Genomic DNA, 27,684 nt, shown 5'->3' on the forward strand with positions numbered 1-27,684 from the left:
AAATACTGCTTCAGCGTTCAGACAGCTGCGTTCTGCACTAGTGGGAGCTCCAGTAACGATCACAGCGAGGTCCTTGCGCACTGAGCAGGCATGGGCTGTTTTTAGGTTTGGGCTAGCAGAAGTGGGCGCAATTTCCTAAATCTCTTCAACTAGAAGATGTAAGTTAGGGCCGCTGCAGTCATCTGAGTACCCAAGGTGGGACCGTGGTCAGACGGCACAGAGACCTCAGATGTGGGCCATACACACTGACCATAACTGCCTCTAGGCGCTTGAACAGTTGCAGGTAGAAGGTGCTTAAAGGTTAGAGCCTTCTTTGTCAGTGGGAACTCCTTCACGTTATCTGTTGGTACAGGGCTATGTTCCTATCTAGTGCATTCAGTCCCATTGTACCGGTCCCAGAACTTAATGGGCTTCTAAGCGCTGAGAGTGTGGGTACCAGCCTGCTGGTCTTCAGAATGGAACCTACTGATGCTGTCCCGGGGGTCGGGGTTCTTCTGTGCAGAGATTTGCACAGGTCGATCACAACACATATCTAAGACCAACCAACCTCTTCAGTGCCACAACCGACTGAAACCAAAACCCTCCCGCCTTCCACGTGCCCCCATGCCACCCTAGCGCCAGACCTCCAGTTTACTGTCTGATGCTGCCAATAACTCCCAGCCTGACGCCGCACAGCCGGCAAACAGTTAATTACACTGTCTTTGGCCCCAGGGATATTTACTGGTCTTCTCTTGTTTTATTTTATTTTTTGTGATATTACAGACCGTGCCCCTCCTGGAAATAAGGTGGCGCAATGATGAACACTCCCGGGGAAGTAATTGAAGAGACAGCGTGATTTATGAAATTCCCAGATGTGAGGGCGCCCACACCTACTCACTCACATCCTTTCATATTTAATGCTGGATTTAATGAATGCAGCTGAGGGTACTGGGCGAGGAGGAGGAAAGCCGCCGTCGGGAGAGGCAGCGCATCTCCGTTCTAGTCTACACTGCCCCTAAAGTGCAACCACTGGCTTACCTTTTATTAGAAGAAAAGGGAAATAAAACTCTTAAATATTATATCAACAATAATAAAAAATCAGATTTACCATCTAAACAGCTCTAACCGAATTGTGTCGTAAATTCTAAGGGCATCATTCCGAGTGCCTCGGTACTGTATGATATAATACCTCCGCATACCACGGGTAAGGCATTACCTTGCCATTCTGAGTTCCTCTCCCCAACGTGGGAGCTAATGCAGAATAACAGCAAGACTCAGAACGAGTCCCCAGTACTCATTCGGTACTCAGTGGCACTCATTTTATTGGCCTGGGAAGCATCAAAGACTTCTCAGCTCTGTTACCACTTGAACCTGTGGACTGCAGACTAATTTTAATGATGTGTATAGTGCCAACATGTTCATTTAGCTCACTTCATAGCGTGTCGAGATCTTGGAGAGAGGGTGCTGGTGGGGCATCCCCTTTGCAGGCACTGGACACAACAGTTACTTATTTTATTTGGTTTGTTCCATTGTTTTAATGTGTTTACCAGATTACCAGCTCCTCACCTCCACGCAGTCTGAATGAGTGCCTAACCACAGCGCGGAAGCAGTCCTCATTGCAGTGACTGATGACATCTGCATGATCCTGAACAGTGAAGATCTGCAGCCCTCATCCTACTGGACCTCTCGGCCGCGTTTGACACAGTTTCACACCCATTCTCATTAGGCAACTTGACGATGTTGGCATCCAAGCACCTGCCCTCTGCTAGATCTGCTCCTTCCTGACAGCAAGGACACAGACAGTCAACATGGCTTCATACTTCTCAGAAACCTGGGAACCTCATATGCGCAGCTCCCCAGTGCTCATCAGTCAGCCCTACCCTCTTCAACACATACATGACCCCCACTGGCCAACGTCAGCCACACCCATGACGTCAATATCCTCCTTACATGTGACACAACTCATAATGTCTCTCTCAGACAAGACAATTAACACAAGGAACAAGTTCACCACCTGCTATGTGAGGTAGCCATCTGGATGAAATCCAACTGTCTCAAACTTAGCACCACCACACCCAAATGAAGCAATCCCTAACTTTCTAGGTTAAGTTGTCTTCTGCTCAGGAATGCAAAAAATCCCATATGTATTTTAGCTTTACTTTTCTTCATAACCAAGAAGCAGTTTGTGTACATAGGCACAGTGAGTTATGTACCACCTCAGTTTATTCACTTTGTACACTTAGTTCTCCTTGTGAGAGAACCTGCTCTTTCTCGTGTAGAGCCCACTCTTCTTTTTCTGGTGCCTCTATTCCTTTGTTGGATTATCCCTTCCCTGGATACTAAGAAAGATGTCAGTCCCTGACCTATTTTGGACTTGAGGCCTTTGAACTTCATACTTAGGCATGACAAGTTCAAAATGCCTTTCTAGAGCCATGTCCTGAAGGCCCTCAATGCACAAGATGACATGGTGTCCCTTGATCTCCAAGTGACTATCTGCTAATCATCTCTGCAGACAGGGCTTTTTTTCACACTGCGTATTCCAACTCAGTCAATTTGCGGTGCTATGTTTTGGCCTCAGCAAGTTTTAAATAAACAGCTGACTGCGGTGCTGGAGATCAAGAGTATTGCCATACTTGGATGACTGGCTGGCAAAGGAGTGCCTCAAGGAAGAGGGATATTTGTACACACTTGGCCCAGGCGTGCTGTCTTTTACTACATTTACTGTGCAAGACAGGATAGAGTGGACAATCAGCTCTTCGTTGGCTTGCCTGAAGGCAAGCAAGGTAAATCATACTTTCCCAGGTTGAGTTATGTTTTGTATAAAGACCTGCTATGCCCTGGCAAAGAGAGACTTCCACCTGGTGTTCGTACACGCTCCATAAATGCCCTGGTGGTTTCTACTACGCTTGTCCAGTCTTCCGGTGGCCTATATTTGCCTAGAGCCATGTTGTCCTCCATGCATACTTTTGCATAAAAGCGTGAAAGTTGAAAGAATGCAGATTTGGCCACATTATTTACCCATGAGTTAAAGGCCAGTTAATCAAAGAAGAGATCTTCATGACTAGAAGCCAGAAATGAGAGTAAGAATTTTGAAGTTTACTCTGTCTTTAACTGGCATCCAAAGCAGTACATTACTGAGATAGCCTTGATTTACAACTATTGAATGCTTCCCTGTCTTTTGTTGGAGTTACTTAGTAATCCCTTCTGTAGCAGGAGGTACAGTAGCAGAGAGGGCGATCCCAGCCCCCCTCCCCTGGATCTGGTACTAAGCAACAGCCAGTGAGCAGGTAAGAGTCAATAGCAAGAACACAATGGTATCAAGGAGTTTGCAGCTTGTGGTCCACTACTTGCACCGGGGTGATGGCATTGGATCCCAATACAGGGACAAAGTGCACTCTACAAAGAACAAACCAACAGGTTGAGTGGTGCCTTTGCTGAGTCAGGGTGCACACTCTGTACCAAGAACGCATAAACCAAGCCAAGTTGGTAGTGCAATTCGGTGTCGCTTGGCCTCCAAAAACTGTTGGCTACCCTAAGACTCCATCGCTTCACGTTTGATGGGCCAATAAATCAAATCAGCAACATTAACAGGCCTGTTCAGAAGTCATTCTATACCACCAGGATCCATGCCAAGCACCTGACGCTGTTCATCTCACCCTTGACAAGGCACCAGAGGTAGGCATTGAGATGCAAAGGAGAGACAGTGCTTCTATGCCAGCCAATAGTCTTCCTTCTTATAGGTTACAGCTCCTGTGCGGTATTACATGGTCTGTGTACGCAGCCACAATCTGTTGTGATGATATCTCCATCAGTAGATGGCACAGCAAAGATGGTGGCACCTCTCTTCAGAGTGGTTCCAGGTGTTTCTGCTGGCCAACACCTATCCGCAAACTCACACTGAAAGACCCAGGGCAGGTTTTGTGGTGAGGGTATGCCAGAGTGTGGGGCTAGTCCTCTGCACCACTGTTCCACTTGTTCGGCTCGCTCAAGGTGTCTGAGCCCCTGCCATCCCATCACTCTTACACCTCCTCTCCAGATAGAGCCTAACATGGCCTGTAAATATCATTCAAATGGCATGATGCGAGCAAATGTTCGGTTAGGACAGTCAGAGCTCTAGTGAGTGGTGGCCATCTTAATTTGCCGCAACCCTTCACTTCTGTCCAATAGCTATTTGAGGTTAAATTTAAACAGAATTTAGGTATTGTTCTAAAGGAATCATCCTTGGACCTGGTCTTTTTAGTAGTCAGTGGCTCATGGCTCACTCTCAGGCCCTGCTACTGTTGACAAAAATCTTGGTGTTAACATCAACGCTCATCTTATTTTCTGCCTGCATGTCCACAACATTGCTGGCATGTGTTACTCTCTTTTGACAAGCTTAAGAAAAATTCTTCCTTGCCTATGAGTTGAAGGTAGAACATTGGTGATCCGGGCAGCTATCTCATCCTCTAGGATTATAAGAATGCATTCTTGCTTTGCTTACCTAAAAATATTATCTGTCATTAAGATTGTGCAGTATGCAGCTGCCACATCTGTTACTTAGTTTTACTTCACTGTGCTTTAGTTAAATCCCAGTTGAGTTTCCTTCAGAGGCTACTAGGGAATGAAAAAAACTTTTTTAAGACAAAGGGCCTGATTTAGATCTTGACGGTTTTACCGCCAAGCAGTGTCATCTGCGGACCGGAGAAGACCGCCAAGTCGACGGTGTTCCGCCTGCCATATTTAGATGTTACAGCTGTGCAAGGGGAGGGCTGGCAGCACATTGCTGACAGAGGGAGATGGCGGCGGGACCCAATGGACAATATACAATGGCAGGGGCTATGAAATTGAGATAATTGACACACACACACTGTACGTTAGCCATATGTGTCTCCCTGCACTACACACTACACAACATACACACCATCATCCATTACAGTTCCAACACAACACAACCCGTACAGGCCAAAAACACACATTGACATACATCCATGACACAGCACACACACACACCATTGACACTGCACCCACACATGGCACAACCACAACAACTAACACAACTACACGCTCTTCTACACAAACAAACTCATATACAAGCACATCTAAGCACTTCACAACAGCGTCCGCCACACAAGTATTATACGGCAACACAACATACACATCAGTCTCACATGCAAGTGACACACAAACAGACTCTCCATATCCCTCCACCTCAGCCAGCCAATCAATACACATACATGTACTGACTCACATACACAACAGATAGCACAAACCTACCAGTATAGGTCCCCTTGCAATGCGCACACATGAACACCGTTGTCAAGTGTGAGTGTACCCTCATTGTGGTGCCAGTATTCATTTGGCAATGAATGATGACACCACAATGAGAGTTGTGTATGTGTACGATATGCATCTTGTGCAAGTGTGTCCCCAGCCATGTGTGACTCACTTGTGTCCCCGACATATGCATGTCACAGTGATTTTAAAACATTACTGTGGCATGTATATGCCTGCAGTGTTCCTGACCTCTGGGAGTGGCCACCCAACGTACCCTGGCAATACGGCGTCCCTACCTGCGAGTCCAGCAACGAGGGATCGTGTTTTCTCCGTGGGACGGTGGCAGCAGTGACAGTAGGTGTTTCTCAGTCGTGTCCAGTCATAGATGGGGGGGGTAACTGCCTTCCCCCGCAATCCACCAACTCAACTGCGGACAATTCTCAGAGCTATATATATATGTATATATATATAAAATATACTGTGTGTTTACAATTCTATGTATTTTAGCTCTGTGGTTTAACTGACCCTTTTTCTATTAAGAGCCCTCTGCTGTTGATTTGACAGTTGCTTTTGATATGTTGGTGTGGGAATTTCTATTTTGCATTAAACACTAATTCAACTTTAGTCTTCCCGATGCATTGTGTTTTATTTTTAACAGTTGTTGGTTGGTGAACACCAGTTGTTGGAACGCATAATAGTGTGAGTGAATGTGGGTATGGCCTCTCTGCTGAGATCTCAAATGACAGCAGAGATCCCCGTGAGAACATTCCTCAAGCCCTACAATTTCCTGGTGATTGAAGAGAGGACAGAGAAGGAGGCCCCGTCCACTTTGTGTTCAAACCGTGGGTGTCTGCTACATCTGTTTGTCCTTCCAGGCAGCATTCGCTGATCATCGCTGTCTCAACAAAGCATTCCAAAAATGTCTTTATTCATAAATACGCTTTTGTAGACATGGATACTTTAGACTAAATCTCACAAAATGTTTTCGTTCTGCTTCTGATTTATTATGGGTTCCCTTGAACTCTATGGGATTTGTTTTATTTCTGTTTATCTTTTTGTGCACGGGTGACTATTTTCTTTTTGTAGCTAGAACCAAGATGAAATGGACCTTTAATCGTGTTTGAAATGTTAGCATTTGTACATTTGTAAATCCAAACCTTATCTTGTCGAAAGCGAGCCAAGCCCTCTTTGTGGGTATGTACTTGTAAAAAGAAAATCTGAACTATTATACGGTTTCACAAGACAAGCGAATATGCCTATGGGAAGATGAACCCTTCTATACTTTATAGGTACTTGCACCCTCCACTCAAAGTTTATTACACGTTATTTCGCCAATCAAGACCAATGAGCAACAGATATACAAGTTTAATAAAGGTATTATGCTATATTTTATTATTTTTAATACAAATGGATGCCATATAACGCTTCATAAAACACATTGTCTTCTACTGCTGTGTCAGGCATACATTGTTTAGCTTTTTAGTTAGCCCAACTCCAGTTAGAAATATTGCTTTGTTTGTTTGTCTTTATTGAAATACAATATGTGTTTCTATCAACTCATGATAAGCAACATAGGTACCGAAGGAGATGAGCTCTTTGATGATTCAACCTTTGCATAAATAAAACAGCTAATTAAAAACATAAAGACATTAGAGAAGCTAGCCATGTATTTTTCATAGGCCTTCAGATATGCGCCCCGTGTCTAATAAAAATGCCCATCTGATTCCAAGATGCAGTAGTGAATTTTCTCTAGACCTGAGCGAAGTTATATTTCCACTAAACAAACTGTAGACAAAACAGTTGAGAAGACGTCCAACTTTTAAGTAGTATATACTTCTTTACCAAGGTGGCTTTTATAAGCAATGGATCTCCCCCCACTTGTGAAAGGTGCCAAAAGAGTCTTGGCTCCACTCCTGACTAGATAACTACCACTGACAATTCCTTAGTGTCCTGTATAATGGCCTAATCCCATTTAAATTAGTCCAAAATACTTCAGCAAGAGCTCTAGCCTCACATCGAAGGCACACATAACTAGCTTTCCATCAGGATCTGGATAAAATGTAAATATTTTTGCATCTCATGTGCCACTACTTGTAAAGAAGCTTCCATAAGTAGCTGTCACTCAGCAAACAATGACTAACCAGAACCACCACAGTCATGCCTCCAGCCATCCCATAGATTTCACATTGAATTATTTTTTACATAATATCTCTCTTTTAACTAAGAAACGAATCCCAGCTGACTGAGGCTTTACATAAGTCTAAGGGGTTTTGAACGAGGGAAAGAAAGCCCTTATCTATTGAGTGCCAAAAAGTTGGGGCTCCACCTGTAACAGTGGCATACCCCCTTTAAGTACGTTCTATAAGTTTGTATTGTTGAGAGGGTAGGGAGAGGAGGGGGGCTACAGACCTCTTGACTCCAGTGGGACAGGGGTGTGGAGATGTACACTCACAGGGGCCATTGGGAGGTGGGGAGAGGGGTGGGTCTGGGTTCTACTTTAGGAAGCTTTTTTCTTCTTTTGTTGTTAAGTTACACAGTTAACCCACAGACACAAATAGCTGAGCACCGTATTCTTAGGGAGGTTGGACCTCAATCCCCTCATTTATGCCACCGGCGGTCCAGGTGGCCGCAGAGCTTAAGTAATATGATCTGTTGTATTAGATGGCCCCCATGAGTAAAGTTAAGAAGACGCCCTCCGATGGTGAGCAGGGCTTTACTATCCTCTCCTGGAATGTGAACGGACTGGGAGACAGGATTAAACGCAGACTAGTGTCCCAATATATTAAAAGGCAAAGAACGGATATAGTACTCCTTCAGGAGACACATCTCAGAGGTACGAGGTGTGCTTTCCTGAGTAGGGCCCCTATGTTGTGTTGGCGCATGCAGGATACACGTCTGGCTCCAGGGGAGTTGCGATCCTGATTCGTCGGTCTCCCCCCTTTCGTGTCACCCACCAATGGGCGGACCCTGAGGGTAGATATGTGGGTGTGAAGGGGTTCTGGGGACGGAGAGAGGTTTTGCTGCTGAGTGCATAAGCCCCACCGAGACTCCAGGCCCCCCTTCTAGAGAAGCTAGCAAAGATCCTGCTGGAGTCCTCTTCCCCACTCCACATACTGGGAGGAGATTTTAATGATGTGATGGAGACGGGTATGGACAGATCTGGAATTGGGAAATCCATGGGTCCCGCTACCCCGCTGTGCGACTTTGCTGCAGCCTTCGGATTGTCAGACCTGTGGAGACGGGCACATCCCACGGACAGAAAATATTCTTATTTCTCAGGGTCCTACAGGGTTTCTCCCGATTGGATTATATCTTTGCCCCGGCGGGAGAGGTGGGTACCATACAGCAAGCTGAATACCTGGCAAGAGGGCTGTCGGATCACCCCCCCTTGGTGGTGCGTATGGGCGAAGGCGCGCAGAGGGTGGAGGTTGGGCGCCTGGGATCTACAGGACTGCGAAGTGGCGAGAGGGCTTCGGGTAGACACTGAATTATACTTTAAAGAAAATATAGGGTCAGTCGGTTCGGCAGTGGTGTTGTGGGAGGCTTACAAAACAGTACTTCGAGACAGCGCACAAAATCTAGTAGCTCACAAAAGATGGAGGGACAATGAACAGCTGAGTAACATGGAACGCAAGCTCCTAGAAATAGAAGGAACAGTGGTGCAGGCGCCGACACTTCTGTTACTTTGTCAATTAGAGTTAGTGAAAGTTGAGTATCGAGAGACAGCAGAAAAGGAGGCTAGGAGTCATTTGCAGGCGGTCCAACACAGGCTGTATGAGACTTGGGACAAAGCCGGGAAACTCCTGGCCTGGCTCGGGAGAAAGGAGAAGGAAGCTAGATGGATACAGGAGGTGGAGACTCAGGAAGGGATTAGGGTGTCTGCTGACAATGATATCGCAGAGACTTTTGCCTGCTACTATAGAGATTTTTACAGGGCAAGATCGTTAGAAAATGCCGACCGCATCACCGAGTACCTAGACAGTATAGATGTTCCTGCCTTGGAAAAGGAGGGGCGGGAAGAACTAGAGGGAGATATCACTTTGGATGAGAACACAGCCGCCCGGACAAGGATCAGACCAGGCAAAGTCCCAGGACCAAATGGGTTTCCGGCAGAGCTCTTCAAGAGCTTCCGTGTTATCCTGGCTCCTCATCTCTTAAATACGTTTCTGGAGGCCCGAAAACGGGAGTTCTCCCCCCGAATTTAAGGAGTGCTGAGATAGCAGTGATATATAAAGAGAGGAGACCCAAATGGCGGTGTGCGTCAAATAGACCGATATCCCTGCTGAATGTGGAAGTGAAAGTCTTGGCCACAGTGTTGGCAACTCATATGCTAGGTGTTATTTCTACATTAGTCCACATGGATTAGACCGGCTTCATGCCTGGACGCTCTACGAGAAATAATCTGAGGCGGGCGCATGTGTGGTTGACCACCATAATGGGCTGATTAGATCCTCACTTAGTCTTAGCCCTGGATGCGGAGAAAGCTTTTGATGCAGTGCATTGGCCTTTTTTGGAAGCTACACTAACACGATTTGGATTTGGTCTGAAATATAGGGGGTGGGTGCGCCTGCTCTACTGTAACCCAGTGGCGGCAGTGAGGGTAAACGGGGTCCTCTCCTCTGAATTCCCCATTGCACGGGGCACAAGGCAGGGATGCCCGCTGTCCTCCTTATTGTTTGCTCTTACCCTGGAATCCCTAGCGTGCAAGATCCGCACCTGTCCGAGCCTCCATGGTTTAAGACTAAGAGAGGAGGAAGAGGGGGAGGAGCGTATTTCCTTATATGCGGACGATGTCCTTCTATACATAGCACGCCCAGAGGTATCCCTTCCGACGTTCTTTCATCTGCTTGAGGAATACGGGAGGCACTCAGGATATTGTATTAATTGGGATAAAACAATTCTATATACACCACGGGGAGATGTTTCACTCCCCCCTTTGCCAATATGTCTGCAGTATACAAGCGAGGACTTCACATACCTTGGCATCTACGTGACACATAAGACCGACAGCTGCCATGCTCATAACCTGGGGAGGGTGCTGAAGGAGTGCAGGACTGACTTGGAAAGATGGAGAACTCTGCCTCTTACATTGATGGGACGAGTGGCAATGATTAAAATGATCCCTTTACCAAAGCTCCTTTATGTATTACAAAACACATACTATCAGATCCCCCTGAGCTTGTTCAGGGTCATAGACCGTGATATGCGGCTCTTCCTGTGGGAGGGGAAACATCCAAGAATAGCTCTTAAGACACTACAACGCAATCATTATGCAGGGGGATTGTCTTTGCCGGATATAGAGGCGTATTATTGTGCGGCGCACCTGGCCAATGTTAAAGATTGGTTATTCTCATCGGAAGGTCATCTCACCTTCCGCCTAGAGTGACTACAATGGATTGGGAAATCATGTAGGCAATACCTATATGAGGCAAGTGGGACTGGACATCTTTTGCAAGCCACCCAGGTGGCCCTGAAGGCTAGGATAAGAGCTACTAAGATAATGGGGTGGCACCGACGTCCCACTATAGAGACCCCACTTTGGGAGGGAGGCTGGCTGCGGGAAATTAGGAAACTGAAAGGTCTCGAGTGCTGGGACCGGATTGGTATTTCAAAAGTCGGGGACGTGATGGAGGAGGGGGATATTATGTCCTTTGCGTACCTCTGAACTGAGTATGCGCTGAGCAAAACACAGCTCTATCATTACAGACGCTTAAGACATGCACAGAGAGCAGAGGGTCTCCCGGGAGAGGGAATACCTGAATACGCCCCTCTAGAAGGCAGACTATTTTTTTTTTTAATAAGCAATTTTATTGGTTTTATATAGCAACATAGAACCCAACCGGTCACAGTAGCACTCTGCGGACTGAGTACTGCACAAATCTAGGACATAATACAGAAACACATGGTCGATAACTGCCACTTTAGTCTAGGACAGAGCACATAACAATCCTACGTCCGAGACATATCTGCAGCTCCGCCTCCCCAAGCCCCCATCCACTTCCCCCACACTCTATCATGTTTAGCAGGGCAACCCCCCGTACTTCATAAACAAGTTTTTCTTGCTGGGCGCACCAGTCGACTCCTCGCCGCCATTTCGCTATTGCAGGAGCTGTCTCTGCTTTCCAATTCGCTGCGATGTCTCTCTTGGCCACTAGACAGGCCATTCCCACAAAGGCCCGGTCTGCTCTGCTAGAACCCACCCCCTCGAGGACCCCCAGTAGGATTCGCAACGGGGCAACCTCTACCTCCGCTTGCAGGACTCTAGAAATCTCTGTCACCACCACTTGCCAGTAGGTTGCGATGTGAGGGCAAGTCCACACCATATGGAAAAAGTCTGCCCTGGGGCCTGCACACCGTGGACAGTCAGCCTGGGGCAGGAGGCCCGCTCTATGTAACCTGTCAGGAGTGAGATAAGCCGTATGGAGAAAGTAGGGCTGTACCAATCGGAGGCGGGAAGTCATGGTCAGTGTCCTCGGGGCCATCAAAGCCTCTCTCCAGTCCCCATCCTCCATCGGACCCACCCGATGCTCCCAACGCTCTTGGAGCTTGTAATTGAAGGCAGACTATTAATGGGCGGTCTAGACTCTAAGACAACATCCCTAACATATAAGACTATTAATAACAATATGCCAAATACATTGATAAACTTGCGTAGTAGGTGGGAGCAGAGCTGGGGACGCTGGAAGATATAGACTATGAGGCGGCACTGATGTTCCCCAGAGAGGTGGCGATTAGGTCAAGACTTAGGCTGGTTCCGTTTAAAATTTTACATAGGGTATACTATGATAGAGGACGACTACATGTGATGGGATGAGTGAAACATCCGAACTGCATTAGATGCTGTGGTAAAATCGGATCGTTCTTCCACGTTTTATGGGAATGCCCCAAGGTTAAGGAGTTTTAGAGTAAGGTGGAAGGAGAGATGGAGGGAGTACTGTCGGTACAGATTCCCTTGGACCCCAAATATACTTAATTGGGAATACCTAATGATATTGACCTGCCCCGACGAAAGCTCACGTTGTGTGGACTGGGACTGATGGTAGCCAAAAGGGACATAGCCCGCCTTTGGGGCTCAGAGACATGCTCCTCTGTGGATGTGTGGAGGAGAGGGATGGACTGGTTCATGATGGGGGAAAAAGTGACCTACACAAATAGAGGATGCCCGTAGAAGTTCAAAAAACGTCAAAGAAGACGTAATATTCCTTGGAGATATAGCCGCTTGTCGAGTGTGGACTCCTAGGGTGGAGAGAGGGACACATCATAGTACATTGCAAAAAGAGAGACCTCTGGAAAGGATGAGAACACTGGGAAAACTGAACTCAGGGACTGCTCAACGTGCTGATGGGTTCTGTGTCGGGGATTGGGTGGAGAGGGAGGGTGGGGGATGTTTGACATATGTTTTTAGTTTAGGTGCTTTGCAAAGCGATTGCTCTGTAATGTCTATTTGGCTATGCTAAAAAAAAGAAACAAATGTAGTAATACACACTAGTTCCTAGTACATTAAGGATATCTATCATGCACAATATATGTGTGAGACTTGTTTAATTCTGATGGATACTTCTAACCGTAGATTCTTCACCTTTATACTATCCCTAAGCCCCAGAGTGGATCTGAAACATTTAAACAGCATTGCTCCAGCGCATGGTGGCATGTGGCTCCACATTGATTCCCTGCTGCTAGGGAATTGATGAACAAAGCCGAATAGAAGTGCCACTTCTGCGTGCCAGTATTAGTTCCTTTCGTTCTGACGTCGTGCATAGATCCAGAACTCGCTCCCATTTTTTACAGGTCAGTTGGTGAGTTTTTTGCTCTACATTTTACCCAAAACATTTCTGCAAGGGAAAATATCCCCTCCAAAACCTACAGGGTTTAAGGCAAACAAATGTCTGTGAAAGACCCAAACGAGATATGCCTTTGGTGGTTCAGTCCAGAACATGACTCAGATTCAAGGGAAGAGTATGCCCTCATGCATTTGACGGTGATCCAGGAATGTGAAACAAAGCTGTATATAATTCTAAGCATTAATCGTCACAGTCCCACCACTTTCTAACAGAGAAGTCACAAAGATGTTAGGGTGCCTCTCGGTCTTGCTCCCAGTTCCCTGCCAAAAAGATGATTCCGCTACTGATCCCAAAGCACTTAGAGGTTTCCAGGCCATCAGCAATGTTGCAAAAGATTGAGGTCTTTGAAAAGGCCATGCTGTGTATTTTCAGCACCCTTCCAATTCTCTCCGGCTCTTCTTCGGGCCCCAAGGATCCGCAGACGCCTTCCGTCAGGTTCCTGCTGGTAGATTCGTTCTCAACTTCATCATTGCTTTGTGAACCCTTCTCGGTATCCACACCGGCACCAGTGCTGACTTCCGCTCGGGCACCAAAATGCATACCGGTCCCTGTGATATCACCACGGGCGCTATGTTCCAATGCTGGAGGAGGACTCTTCAGGGTCTTGACCGAGGTTGAGTCCAAATAATGCCCCCCCTCAATCCCATGCAATCTGTTCCTGATGTAACATTGCCTCAAATGTGGAGCCATGTTCCTGTGCCCCACCAACTTTTCAGTTCGGACTCTGACCAGAGTCATCCAGCCTTTGGAGATGACGAATAAGATGATTTATCCCCCCACATTATGATGATGACGACACTATTTATATAAAGTTTGAGTAGGCTCATGGCTTGGGCACTTCCCTGGATAATGGATTGGTCTCCCCCTGGACCATCAATGGAGGAGAGTGCTTCCTTTGACGGGATGATACAGTGTGCAGCTGTGGTATTGGACTTGCAACTTCCTTCTATGGGTGTTAAGTCAAACGTTTTGATTTGAAGTTCTACGACCTAAACAGGTTTTCTTCGAACCACTGCTGCCATTCAATGAGGACCTGACTAACATATTACACGACACCTGGGCTAAGTCGTGTTCTTGCCCCACTTGTGAACAGGCAGGTAATGAGATGCTACTGGGCAGCGCCAGGTGACCCTCATTTCTTAATACACCTCACACCAGAAGGCCTGGTGGTCCAAGTTTCCAAAAGCAGGGTAAAGCCCAATTTTTGCCCTACGACTTACACTCCTATGAGACAGAATCATAGGGAAATGAAGAATTAGGGAAGCAAATACTTTCAGAGAATAGCCCTTCGGTCAGCCAAATGTTTATTAGGATATTATAATTCCATGCTCTCTGGCCAAGGTCAGCAGTGAGATCTTGCCTGCATGCCCTGAAGAATTTTGCCCCCACCACGCAGCTCAAACAATCCTGGAGTGTCCGGATCTGGCCAAATATGTGATGCAAATTGGAGTGAATACTGTTCACTGCTTGGGCACAGTAGTTGGAACTAGTGTGGTGCTTCAACGTTGTGCATGGATGAGATCCCCAGGCTTCTCTGGAGACATCCAGGAGTTACTCATGAATATATCTTTCGATGGATCTCGCCTGTTTGAAGAGAAGGCTGATTCTACTCTGAAACAGTTTAAAGAGTGCCTGGCCAAGGCATGTTCCTTGGACCTTTCTACTCTCGATAGGCAATGTTCTGAGCAGTTTTGCCACTTTCGGGACATCTCCTGAGGTTTAGCGAACCAGCTGTGCCAAGACACCCAGTCCTTTCAAGGTCAGGGATTAAGCAGACAAACATCCAGGTCGACAGGAGTAGCAAACTTCTCAATGCCATGCCCCTTCAGTAGTGGGCTCCAAACTGCTTTAGTTAGTCATTAGTGGCACATGAACTTGTAGGAGGCAGGATCAAACATTTGGGGGCAGAACATAACATCCAACAGATGGGACATTCAGATCATTCATTATGCCCTGCCATTTCTTTCCGACCAACCACATCTCTCACCCACATTATAGGGGCTTTCTGAGGAGCCCTTGTCTATCATGCTTCAGGAAGTGAAGGCTCTTTTGGCCAAAGAAGCCATGGAGAAGGTTCCGACCCCAGAAGTAGGACATGCTGTTACTTCTACTGTTTCCTTAATCTGGAGGTCAGAGCCTTCAGAGGGTGTGGATTCCAGTTTTGCCCTACCTCGATGACTGGCTCTTAAAGACGGGCTCACCACAGTCAGCTGTATACCACCCGCAGACAAACATCCTGACATCATTGAAGTTTGCTGTCAATGTGACTAAGACACATCGGACTTCTTTGCAGAGGCCCCCTTTCACAACGAGTCCTAGATGTTCGAGCTATGATCCTAAGGTTTCATCCTCAGTCCTGGATCCTAAGGCTTCTTGGCCTTTTATCTTGTACATGTTGACTATGCCTTGTGGCATATGTGGGCTCTGCAGTGGAACCTGAATTCTTATTTGGTCCAGCACCAGGGAAACCTGTTGCATTCCATTCAGGTTTTGGAGAAGACTGCAAAAGATCTGTAGTGGTGGCTGCTAGACTGCAATTAGATCACTGGCAGACCTCTCCCACTGCCCCAGATGGGGCTGACGGTGGTGACATATGTATCGCTGCTGGGTTGGGGAGTTCATGTGGGACAGGTGGAGGTCAGAGGACTCTGACCTCTGGCTGAGACTTGACTCCACATCAACCAGTTGCAGTTGTAGACCATTTGCCTGACACTGAAACCTTCCTACCATCCACCAGAGGGAGGCTGGTTCAGGTCCCCACGGACAATGCCACTGTCAAGTGGCACTGTAGCTAGCAGGGCAGGGTAGGGGTCCCGGATCCAGTGTCAAGAGGGTGTTTGTCGCTGGAAATGGCTGGAGCATTAGGGCATTTCACAGGTCTGGTGGATACTCTCTCCAATGGCAGATTCCTCACTGGCCTGCCACATCCCTGTTTTATGGAGTGGTCTTTTTTCCAATTTAAAAAGGCCACAATTTAGGAACCTGCATACTGGTACATCTGATTACTGTTGGGTTCTGCATCCAAGTGTGCATAAAGAGCCAAGAAAGAAACTGACATTGGTTGTGCAGAGGTGGCACTTGTATGTGGCTCCATTCATCACTTCTGAGGTGGATTGAAGTCAATGCTGAATGCCACCTACCAGTGCCCTGGAGTAGTGCTGTTTAAACCTTCCAGATCCAATATGGTGCCTGGGCATATTCTAAAGGTGAGGAATCTGCGTTTATACATATTATCTATTATAAAGAACATTAATTACCAAAGATAGGTAACTTGATATTTTCTACAGTAAAATACCTATAGTACTCAATTAAATGCCTACCTAATGCAGTTAAACTCTTCCATATGATGTATGTGCCGACCTTAATCATAAGACCATCATTTGCTATTTTTTTTTACTAGTAGTCTTATGCTCTAAGATTGAACATTTTTGTGTTAAATGCATTAACATTTTTTTCCGTTACTAAAATATTAAATAACAGTTCAAATTGTGTGTTGCTATATTTATGTTGTCTTTAATACCACAACACAGCATAAGCTCCGATTCTTCCTTACGGCCACCATATTTAAACACATTTAGCGCCGGCCACTGTGGGTGCCGCATTCTTGTTTAGTACGTAACAAGCCAGTGGCATTACTTACAGTCGTATTACTGTGTACGGCTTCTACATAAGTATGGAATATAGTATGTCTTAATTTTATCTGCTTCACCTTATTCTAGGTAGTATAGTCAGAATTTGTATTTATTTATTTATTCATATCCTGTTTGTTGGTACTTCAGAACCTTATATTTAGCTCTCTAGCGCTAGCTGTGTAATCCATAAACCATGTTTCCTAGACAATACCTTGTGGCCTACAGCAATTTGATTGATTTAAACAATGTAATCTATGCAGAGCACTAAGTAGCCTCCTTTTCATTTTGAGTGGATGTTGGACACAGCTCATGTGTGTTCTCACATACATCCCACCGTCTATTGAAATCATAGGTCAATAGAGGGTGTCCCTTTCTATTATTTTTCTTTAGACTGCAGGACCAGGCTGGCCCACTCTTATGACGTATCTTGGCTTACATAAGTTATTCTGTGATGTATTTCTCACTTCACTTGATATTCTTTCCAAAACGTCTTGCTTACTCTCCACTGTTCTGTTGTCCTCATGATAATCCATAAATCACTTCAGGGTCGAGATGTCCACGCCTTGGGTAATTAGACTATAACATTCATTGACGGCTCCTCCTGCCTTAATATTGTACAGAAACCCTTTTGTATTTCTCTACTGTGGGACTATATAAGCAGGAAGCACTTTCTTGCACAACTGTTATCAATCTATTCTGCCAAATATTCGTTCAATCAGTTTACATCTGTGATTAGGACTAAACACACTAGTGTGTGGTGGGAATCAATCAGGCCTATACCTATTGTCAAACTCGAAAGTAACTAGACACATTCTGTGTGGTTCTTGTTTCTTAAAGTCATTGGCATGCATCACATAAAAACTGCCCAACAAAGCCTTTCATCTCTCTTATACATAATTTGCAATTGATCTGATACGGATGAGGTGCAATAGATACAGTGTGAGAAGTGCAGGCAACTTTGAGAAATCATAAATATACATGATTTGTTTAATTACCCTGGAGTTTCACAATAGGTATTGCTCTGTTAATAGCTATTGCAACAGAACAGTTATTGTGTTTAGTACCAACACCCTAGTTCACGAGGGCCTACATGGTTTGTCTTTGTTGTATTTACATGCTTGTATTAGGAGGCAGTCATTAAAAAAAAACGTTTCAGATGAATAATAGCCCGAATGATTTTACTAAAATGGCGGCAGTACCGCCAGTCTGGTGGGCCAGTGTATCTATCATGGTGGCTGACTCATAATTGCTTCAGCCACTGCAACCTGCTCTAACATCTATTGTGGCCTGTCACTCTCCGTTATCATGACTTTTCGATAAATTGACCGACATCAGTTTATTGAACCATGTAACTCTAGACTTCAATCAAGTGAAAGATGTGTCTTTGTTCTAAATGGTTTTCATTAAACTGTTTCCATGATATTGACTCATTGCCGTGATACCTAGTAGTGGGTCTTCGGGTGGTGAACTGGATTGAAACTAGGACAGGTGAGCGAGTTAGTGAGAATGGAGATGATGTAAGGGAGACAGGAATGAACAACTGAGTCCTTCTAGGATGAGAATTAGGGTCCTAGGTATCTGTTGCCTTTATCAATTGTTACTTCAAAATGAATGTCCCTCATTGCTGCTGACCTTAAGTTCTGCATTAGAGCTGTTACTCCGAAGGCATTAAAGTTTAGCTCATATTGGCTGGAGGTCAGCCAAAGAGATACAGGATAGAAAATGTCAAAGTCATGATTTTGGGAAACCAAGAAGGATTACAGATTAGAACAATCTTGTGTATACAAATACTTTTTTGGGACAGTTTTGTCCAGAGTCCTCAAACCAAGTTATGGTTTTAAGTGATTCAAAATGCTTTGCCTATTCACTTCTTTAGTGTTTCTGTTGCCAACTGGGGGTTGGGGGAGTGGATGTGTGTGGTTGCGTGCTCACATGTGGAAGTGAGCATGTTATTTCTTCCTGTTTTAAGGTACAGTTGTGGCAGTTGCGTGAACTGGGGTAGATGATAGGTGTGGAACCGGGGTTTGAACAGAGGTCTTCTAGTTCAAAGTTCTTAATGTAGCAACTAGTCTATAGGACTATATTTCCTGCTTTTCCTGGATTTAGATCAAGTGGTAAAGTGCATAATTTGTTCTTGTTTTATTTGCAAGAAAAACTTTATTAAATTACCATTATAATTACTCTTTAAATAATAAGCTTTGTTTACTGCAGAGACAATTAGACAAACAGGGCTCCCTGCCTGCCTCCTCCTCCGCAACCCCTGCTTCTTGGTGATGAGTCTTGTATTTGTTACTTTGCAGAACACTGAGATCTACAAGCTGACGACGGAGCAGTTCCACACCGCCGCCACCAATGCAGAGTTACGCGTCAAGTAAGGACTCTGTTATTTGCCTGCCTCCCTTTTGTTGTGAAAAAGATCAACAAAGTGAAGATGCGCCTGGCGGGTGGGTGGGTGTTTCTGACTCATGTGCGTGCTACAAGGGGATCTTCAATGTTGCCAAATAACTCCATCAAAGTCATTAATTCTGTGATGTGTTTGAAGAAAATAGAGTGCCAACACCGGCAGCCGCGCTCAACTTGCTAAGTATGGTGGTTCTTGCACAGATGCCACCAAATATGCGAGTGAGATTCACAGATGGGGCTGAGCCATTAAATATAACTGTGATATGCGCAGTTGACCTGGCACAGGTTATGGCACCATCTGTTTGTTAATGGAAGTCATGTTATGTGTGCCATGAAGAATGTCCCCACCAGCACCTGTAGGAGAGCAGATCCCATCTGATATTCTTAATTGTCTTCTTGCCCAGGGTCAGACAGTCTATTTCATAGAGTGTGATTCATATTGTAGTTAACATATATGGTTGGGTGGTTTTCTTGCTGGCCTGCGACTGTAGTTTTCTTCACCCTTAGTGTATGTGAGACTTTACCAGACAGAGACATAAACAACTGTTCTCCCCATCAACCTACCTCAACCACTGCTTTCTCCTTGCGTAGTCATTGGTCCAACCATCCGCCTTTTGGCTCCCAGCAAGAAATCAGTCCGAGTACAAGTTTAGTTAATGCCACTGGGCAAATAAATGCGTTTGCCCCTTCATCCAAACTTGACTTCATTTGTAGATGTCAGTGGAGGAGCCTATCTTATTATCGATGACATTTTGCAAAGAAGTGGAAATCAACATTATTGGACCCCGCTTAATAATAAGTTTTCGTTGTCACTTGGTTGCATCCATAACTTTACCTACCCAGGCCTACATTAGGTACAGTTGGGTTTTAAATTCAAGTTTTAAAAACAAAAAATTAAAATACAGGCCATAATAAAAAATGCTGCATCGTAACTTTTTTCTGACATAACATATTCAGACCGTATTTCTTGTCTAAGCTGTCTGTCTTCTACGTGTTACTTATTATGGCTGATTTATTCAAGTGTACGTGCAAATGTGTATAAATCTTAAACACCTGCGTCACCATCGGTTTAGCGTTAAATTTCACCTCTTTTCAATCATGCGGAGCAGAAGCAAAAATCGTGGTTCATCTTGTTCAGATCAACGAAATTTGAGAGTCAGTGCTAATTTCTTGCACTTTGTGTGCCAAACGAAAAGTAACCTACCAATCACATAATTGGGGCGCAGTGGTAAGAAATAAGTAATGGTTAGAGTGGCACTGACATGGTCCCAGTCCATACCTGCCTCTGACACTTGGGGCCAGATGTACCAAAGGATTTTACCCATTCTGTGTCTGTGGGAAAAAGCTTTCGTACATATCGGTAGCATTCAGTAGTTGCCCTCTACAGGCCTTTACATTTGTATATAGTGTCTTACAGAGGATTGCCTATGGATTTTACTCAACCTGTGCTAAAATCAGGTAAACATACATTTTGTAGAAAATGCACTTTGTCCTCAAAAGTCAGGCTCATTGGATACCCAGTCACCATACAGAAGACCATGCTCATAATTGTGTCGTGTATGGTGTTTCATACCCAGCCCCCCCCTCTCCCCCCTCCCCCTCTACCGCCCCACCTGCCATCCTCACCACCTGTGCCCAGCTCATTCCTACGCACGTTCTACCCTCAAAAATCATGGATCCATGACTCGGGTTGGTGGGGGGATGCGGGAGACAAACCTGCTCATCCTAGCGGCTGCAGCAAATGCAAATGGCGTTCCATCCTGTGCCCGGTTAATGCGCCCTATTTTGGGGGGGGATTGGGGAGTTGTATAAGGCAGGTCTCCCAGAAAGCAGCGCCCAATTGTTTTAGCATCGTCCTGGTCTCCCCCAGAGCGCTGCTTTCCGATTAGCCTGCGAGGATTACCTGTTATTACATTCGCTGAATCTGTAAAAGGAGTCGCTGAAGAGGTTAGGGCTTAGTGCAGACGTTACAGATTTTCTTTTCCCTAAAGGGTCGCATTTTTTTCAGCCTGATTTAGGCTTAGCCTGATTTTCTTTTTATTGGAGTCTGCAGACTTCCAATACTGTATGTTTTTTCCTGCACATGGGTTCTTATTGCGGCTTTTTAAATGAGGATTAGAAAGTTGTTAAAAGATAAAATTATTCAGAGGCAAAGGATGTTTTTCTCGCTCTGTAATCTCGCAGCTCTGCCCTGAGCCCCCTATTGGAATGATTTTCTTTTCTGTCTGTGTTACCCCGGTTTTGGTGTGTGGTTTGCAGTGCACAGCCCCCCGCCACGGCAGTTAGCTAGCCTTCTTGTAACCTCACCGGCAGGCCTTTAGCTGAGACGCTCTGCCGCAAATGCAGCTCAAACTCCAAACCGGATATTTCAGAATCTGCACATTTTTATTATAAACTAAGGGCCAGATGTAGCAAGGGTTTTGCGACTCGCAAACGGCGAAAAACGCCGTTTGCGAGTCGCAAAAGCCTCACCGGAATGCAGAAATGCATTTTGCGAGTCGGATCCGACTCCCAAAATGCATTTCCGACTCGCAGATAGGAAGGGGTGTTCCCTTCCTATTTGCGACTCGCAATGCTATTCATTTTCATTTGCGACCGCGAAAGCGTTCGCAAATGAAAGCGCAGTTACCATCCACTTGAAGTGGATGGTAACCCAGGCGCAAACGGGAAGGGGTCCCCATGGGACCCCTTCCCCTTTGTGTCTGGAAAAAAAAATAGTTTTTCAGAGCAGGCAGTGGTCCCATGGACCACTACCTGCCCTGAAAAATACTGAAACTAAAGGTTTCGTTTTTTTTTCAAAGTGCAGCTCGTTTTCCTTTAAGGAAAACGGGTTGCACTTTGAAAAAAAAAACTGCTTTATTAAAAAGCAGTCACGGACATGGTGGTCTGCTGTCTCCAGCAGGCCACCATCCCGTGAGTGCCCCTACTCGCAATGGGGTCGCAAATTGCGACCCACCTCATTAATATTAATGAGGTGGGTCTTTGCGACCCCATTGCGAGTTGCAGAAGGTGTCTGAGACACCTTTCTGCATTCCAAATTGCGACTTGCAATTTGCGAGTCGCAGGGACTCGCAAATTGCAAGTCGCAATTTGGAATCTTCCTACATCTGGCCCTAAATGGGTAGAGCAGTTGCATTGAGGTTTCTGCAAACTCCAGTGGATAGCTTGCCTTTCGGAGTCACCATCCACCTCAAAGTAAAATTGAGGGGGCCACTTGCCCATGCCTCTTTAATTGTCAGGAGACTTAATCGATTTTTTTATTTGTAGTTGTACATAGCGCAAACTCAACCAAAAGGGACTCAGAGCGCTGTCTGTAGGACGGTGTGAGAGACACCTGACAAGAGTTAATAATGCGTTGACTGGTGACTTTAAAAAACCAGAAATTCAGAATACACTATGAGGTCAGAAATTAACAAACAAACAATTACAGCCCAGGGAGCATATAATGTATGTGAGGCTTTCCCGAGTTACTCGTAGTTCTCCGGATACCCTTAGATAGCTCTATCGTGAGGAGCCCAGCAGGGCCGGCCTTAGCGCTGGTGGCGCCTTGTGCAACAGTGATTGTAGCCGCCCCCCAATGGCCAACTCCGCCATGGATTCCCTCACTATCACTCTTTAACAGAGCCACTCAAGTCTCCATAACCACTCTCTCTCAGATGCATTTAATTAGGTTTATAGCATCATTCATACCAGTGTAGGGTAGGGTGTCAGAGTACAGAGACAATCAATCCTGCGTGTGTAAATCAGTGTATAGGAAATGTTATGTAAGGCAGAGGACTACAAGATGTAGGAGTCACAGGTCATCCACACTGGGAGGCAGTATAGTTTAAGAGTGCCTGTTCCAGAGAAGCACAGACTCAGGATTTAAAAAGTAACACCATGGTTGGGGTTCTCTTTAATAAGAAGAATTGATTTCCACCCAAATAAACCCTTTTTGCAACATTAGGATAATGAAAGACGGGAAAAATCATAACACTCTAATCTATACCTTGATGTTTGCATGCAGCTCTTTGATGACAGTTAATAACTCACTGTTCTATATTAGGATTTTAGCTTATTAACTGCAAGTAACAAAAGGATCTCTCTGACAAAAGCAGTAACACTCTGACCTTTTACATTATCTGCACTTTGTGATCTGTATGGTACAGGTTCTTTGCAGCAGACATAGTAACCCTCTGCATTACCTTACAATAGGGTCAAAACTCCCACTAGACAGAACTTCACTCTCTCTCCAGAAAGAACATTAATCACAGAGTTATCTTGACATTTTTATTGTTGCATGAAAATAGCTGGCATCAAGGAATGCCGGCAGCATGTGCTTTTAAAATGATAATACACTTGCAAACTCCGCAGTGAGCACCCAGTGTGGTGGCACCGATCACACCACCCTAGAGCCAGCCCTGCAGCCCAGCCTACCAAATGAGAAGCTTGATTGAATTAATATATGTATACCAATATTGAAAAATGTGTATTTGAGACAACAATGTATGTATTTTCAGAATTCATAAGCTGATGTTCGGAGGAAAATGGTTTAAAATCCAAAATATGTTTAAAAATGATAAATCATGCAGGGTTGGGGCGACTCATTACTTATAGTATTCCAATGGTGCCAGGGTCATTGAAGAAGTGTTTTTTTTGTTTTTTACTCACCTAGAGACGTTCCACATTGACAAAGCCTTTTGTACATTACTGCTGGCAACCTTGCAGAGACTGTAGTGATCACTGCTCTGAAACTTGCATATGGTGGCCACCAATGTAATCTTGTCTTATAATGGTCAATATTCCATCACTAGTTATATTAGTAGCTCGGGATGATTTTCATTGAAAATAATTACCTCTTATTACAGGAAAAGTTGGTAACACATGATATAGTTAATGAGAGCTGTAGTAGTGTGATGAGGGAGATTACAAGCAAACAGGTACCCCGGATGAACTAATCATCACCTGTTACTTGGCATATGCATCTATGCCACATCATTTCCTGTGCATGGCTGCTTCCTGTCTGAAGAAGTTGTGGCCAGGTGTAATGAGGGTGTGCAGTGTAGTCTTTCGAAATGGTATATGCGATAAAATGTACTCATGGCATGAGACTTTTCATGATAGATATAGATGACCCATGGTAGAGGCCATTGGCATAATCACATTTATACAGTACAAGTGAGATATAGAAACTGGATACCAACACTTTACAGTGCACAATATCTAGTATTGCTGCCACAAGCCCACGCAGGGAGCTGTGAGCAGGGTCACAGGGAGTCCAGTCCTTGGCAGGTCCAAAGGTATTCAGATGCGAATTGGTCCAGAGGCGCAGATGGTGCTGGTGATGGCCACTATGAAAAAGGGAGTAGGTCGGGGACTCAGATCATTTAGATCCAATGGCTCCCTGCCAGTTCATGCAGCAAAAGGCAGACTTCTGAAGTCCAGCTGCACAGAGATGAGCAACAAACCAAAGGTCTCTCATCACCACATTTATCAGGACATTACAATAGTCCAACTACGCTTACTACAAAATTACAGAAATTCCAAAATGCCTTTGGAAATGTTCATTCTTGAGTGAGCATGAATACATGTAGTAAATGTAAAGAAGTGTCATTCATTTTTACGTGCCCTCGAATGTGAAATTACAGGTGCCAGCTTGTGATTGGCTGCCTTGCAGCAGCACCACCTCTATCTAGGTATTTTGATGGAATCTTGTTTTCAATTACGGCCCAGTACATAAGAGATAGCTGCATCTTGTCATCTGAATGGGATTTCCTGCATCTAAGAGAGGCTGGATGTCTTTTGATTCGCTGTTTCCACCTGAAGCCGGTTTGATAGGACACGTGAAATGAATTACCCTCAACCCAGTTCTTTCAGGGCATTTATCTTTGACAGTAGCAGCAACACTGTTTGCACATCATCCCCTGTTCTGGAAATCAGTACAAAACAAGCATTTGCAATGCAATGGGTCTCGCGTTTGCTCGAGTTACAGCTATTAGCATTGTAAGCTCCTAACCAGACTTTTCTTGCCACATAAATTGAAAATGAAAAGTAAAACAGTTTCACATAACTAACCAGACTTTTCTTGCCATATAAACTGAAAAGTAAAAGTTTAACATAAGCAAGCCGACGGCCGCCATCAGCACAAAGCAGACAAACAAAGGGAAATAAAAGTTTGCTCGGCAAAAGTGCAGTTATCCATGTAACCGGCAAAAATGCAATTATCTATGTAACCAGCAAAAGTGCAATTACCTATGTAACAGGATCGATGTCATGCAAAGCGTTCGACTACTGCCCTGCGAGATTACTCTGCGAAAAAACAGAAAATGTATTCCAGAAACCAGACGGAAAACATCAAGACTCGTATGTTTTCAGTAGTTGGTTGATGCGCTTGAGGAGGGCTAAACACCGGAAAAGGCATGACGTATGCATGCCTTTCACTAATGAAAGCAAACGGATTTTAAAAGGCAAGCCCACAAACCAATGAAAGTGACTGACGTGACATGGGCGTGGTTAGAAGCCCAAAGAGAGATTACAACAGGGGATGGAGCGCTTTGCGCTCGCCACTTAAAAGAGGAAACTGGGCTTTGTCCACACTGTCGATAATAATTGGAGTGGCAATCCATTTGCAGACTTGTTTGAAAACAGAAACGGACACCTGTCCGCCACAAAGTTGTCTACCCCTCTGATATGGAATGCCTCTAAGGGCACCAGATCCTGCTCTGTAAAAGGCAAAATTTGGGAACACCAGATTTGCCAGGAGTCGAGAGCTTTCCCCGAACTGGTGTTACTGTATTGCCTCCTGGACGACTGAGTGCTTCCTGGACCTCTTGTGCAATCACATGAAGACTCTTCATTACTGCTGCCAGCTCCCTCCAATTGTATGAATGTCCCTGTTCTTAAGGGCCCAGCGCACTTGAGCGAAGCCAGACACTATGGATGCGCCCATTCCTAATATCCTGCCATTTCTGGTGAGAGCCAATGGACGTCGGGAGAGAGTGAGAAGCCTGCTGACAGATTGCAACGTAACAGCCATAGTTTCAAATGACTTCTGATGCTCCCCATCACTGAGCCAGTCGCTTCAGAGATGGAACCGAACCTGGAACCCCGTGATGCTGAATGTGCTGGACCCATCAACCTACGAGCCTACAGCATCACAAAACCACAGTCTGCCTGGGGAAAAAATAGCACAGAAGGACCCCTCAGGAAAAGAGAACAGGCTGTGTACAGCCAGCTACTCGCAGATCTCACTGCACCCAAAGCTATTTCTCATCAGAAGCACACGCATTCTGTAACAGAAGTGTGAGGCGTAACTGAAGCTCGGCAGCTTGTGCAGGCAGGAGAAACAGCATGCAAATGTCACAAAACAGTGTGACCCTACGGGTAGAATACAAGTTACAGTATTCTTACCTCAGACCAAACAGAAATAAACCCAACTGGGGTATTTCCAAGATTCCTGTCCAGGTGCATTTATACAGGGAAGATCATTCTTATGGAAGAGGAAGCCTCACACACTTAATAATGTTGTGCTTCATCATTGGTAACCGCTCCCCACCCTGGTAGGACAGTACCACCAGGGCAAACTCAACCTCCTGTTAGACTCAGAGCAGGAGGAAGTTCTTCTGTAAACTACTAGATAAAAACGACATCCAGATCAGTGAGTTAAAAATACCTTACATTTCCCTGGTGAATCACCTTGAATATGTGGTGCCCACAGGTAAGACTAAAAACAAGTGGGATGGTTATTGGGAAATATGACTCAGACCTTCACAACAATTAGGCCAACATGTTTCTGCCCTCGATCACTAGCCCTAATGGGTCTGGGGCATTCTTCAGGGACGAGGATCCCTAAATCACCACTAACGGCCACTAAGTCAAATGTGCTATTAAAAGAAGGGAAAGTTACTGTAGCCAGGTGAGTCCTAACTGAACTGAACCAAGTCAATCATTCACCTATTTAAACACAAAGACAATCTTTGTTATAAATCTCATTAAATAGGTACACCCAGACTCTCACAATGTGGGCACACAAGTGAAAATGCACTGCACACCACTGCAAACATACGTGATATGTGACCACACACATGCAACAGGCATGCATATTGTGCAATATTATGCTCCTGGCAATATAAACGCAATGGTCACATTATCTATACAACTTCTATTTTATGTCAAAGACAATCCCTTTCAGTAGACTTTAGGGGATAGCAGTTTCCTGGTCAAGGAGAGGAATGTACGGAGCAATGTGGCAAGGGGACAAATATTACCTATGTACTAGAACAACAACCAGGATTAATTTAATTATATCTGAGTCATCACAGGTACCTTGAATATTCGTGTCTCCAGGTGGTGCCTGGAGCAACCCATCCATTGGTGTCAAGTGGACCAGTGTACACAAGAATGCATTTTTTACACACAGACCCAGATGAACGCATTTCAGACAATCAGAGAACCATTGGATCTGTGTCATGGTTGAACAATAAAAAAATAAAAATATATATATATTGTCCCCCTTTTTGCCTCTTTTGTTGTTATCTTTGTCTACCTTATGTTTTGGCTAAATCAGAGTGTGACTATAAAGGACATCGTCCCCCTCC

The 27,684-nt window shown here is 45.1% G+C and overlaps 1 protein-coding gene across 2 annotated transcripts in view; it reads left to right on the forward strand.

Annotated features, from left to right (window-relative positions):
- Window positions 1-27,684, forward strand: part of CHCHD6 (coiled-coil-helix-coiled-coil-helix domain containing 6) — a 746,922-nt gene that overhangs the window by 337,260 nt on the left and 381,978 nt on the right. For both annotated transcript variants that reach the window (XM_069206262.1, XM_069206263.1), the window contains one exon: window positions 19,006-19,076. In XM_069206262.1, the coding sequence (XP_069062363.1) occupies window positions 19,006-19,076 (71 nt within the window). The remainder of the gene's footprint in view (window positions 1-19,005; window positions 19,077-27,684) is intronic.

The sequence above is a fragment of the Pleurodeles waltl genome, chromosome 9, assembly GCF_031143425.1.
Source record: "Pleurodeles waltl isolate 20211129_DDA chromosome 9, aPleWal1.hap1.20221129, whole genome shotgun sequence".
NCBI classification, from domain to species: Eukaryota; Metazoa; Chordata; class Amphibia; order Caudata; family Salamandridae; genus Pleurodeles; species Pleurodeles waltl.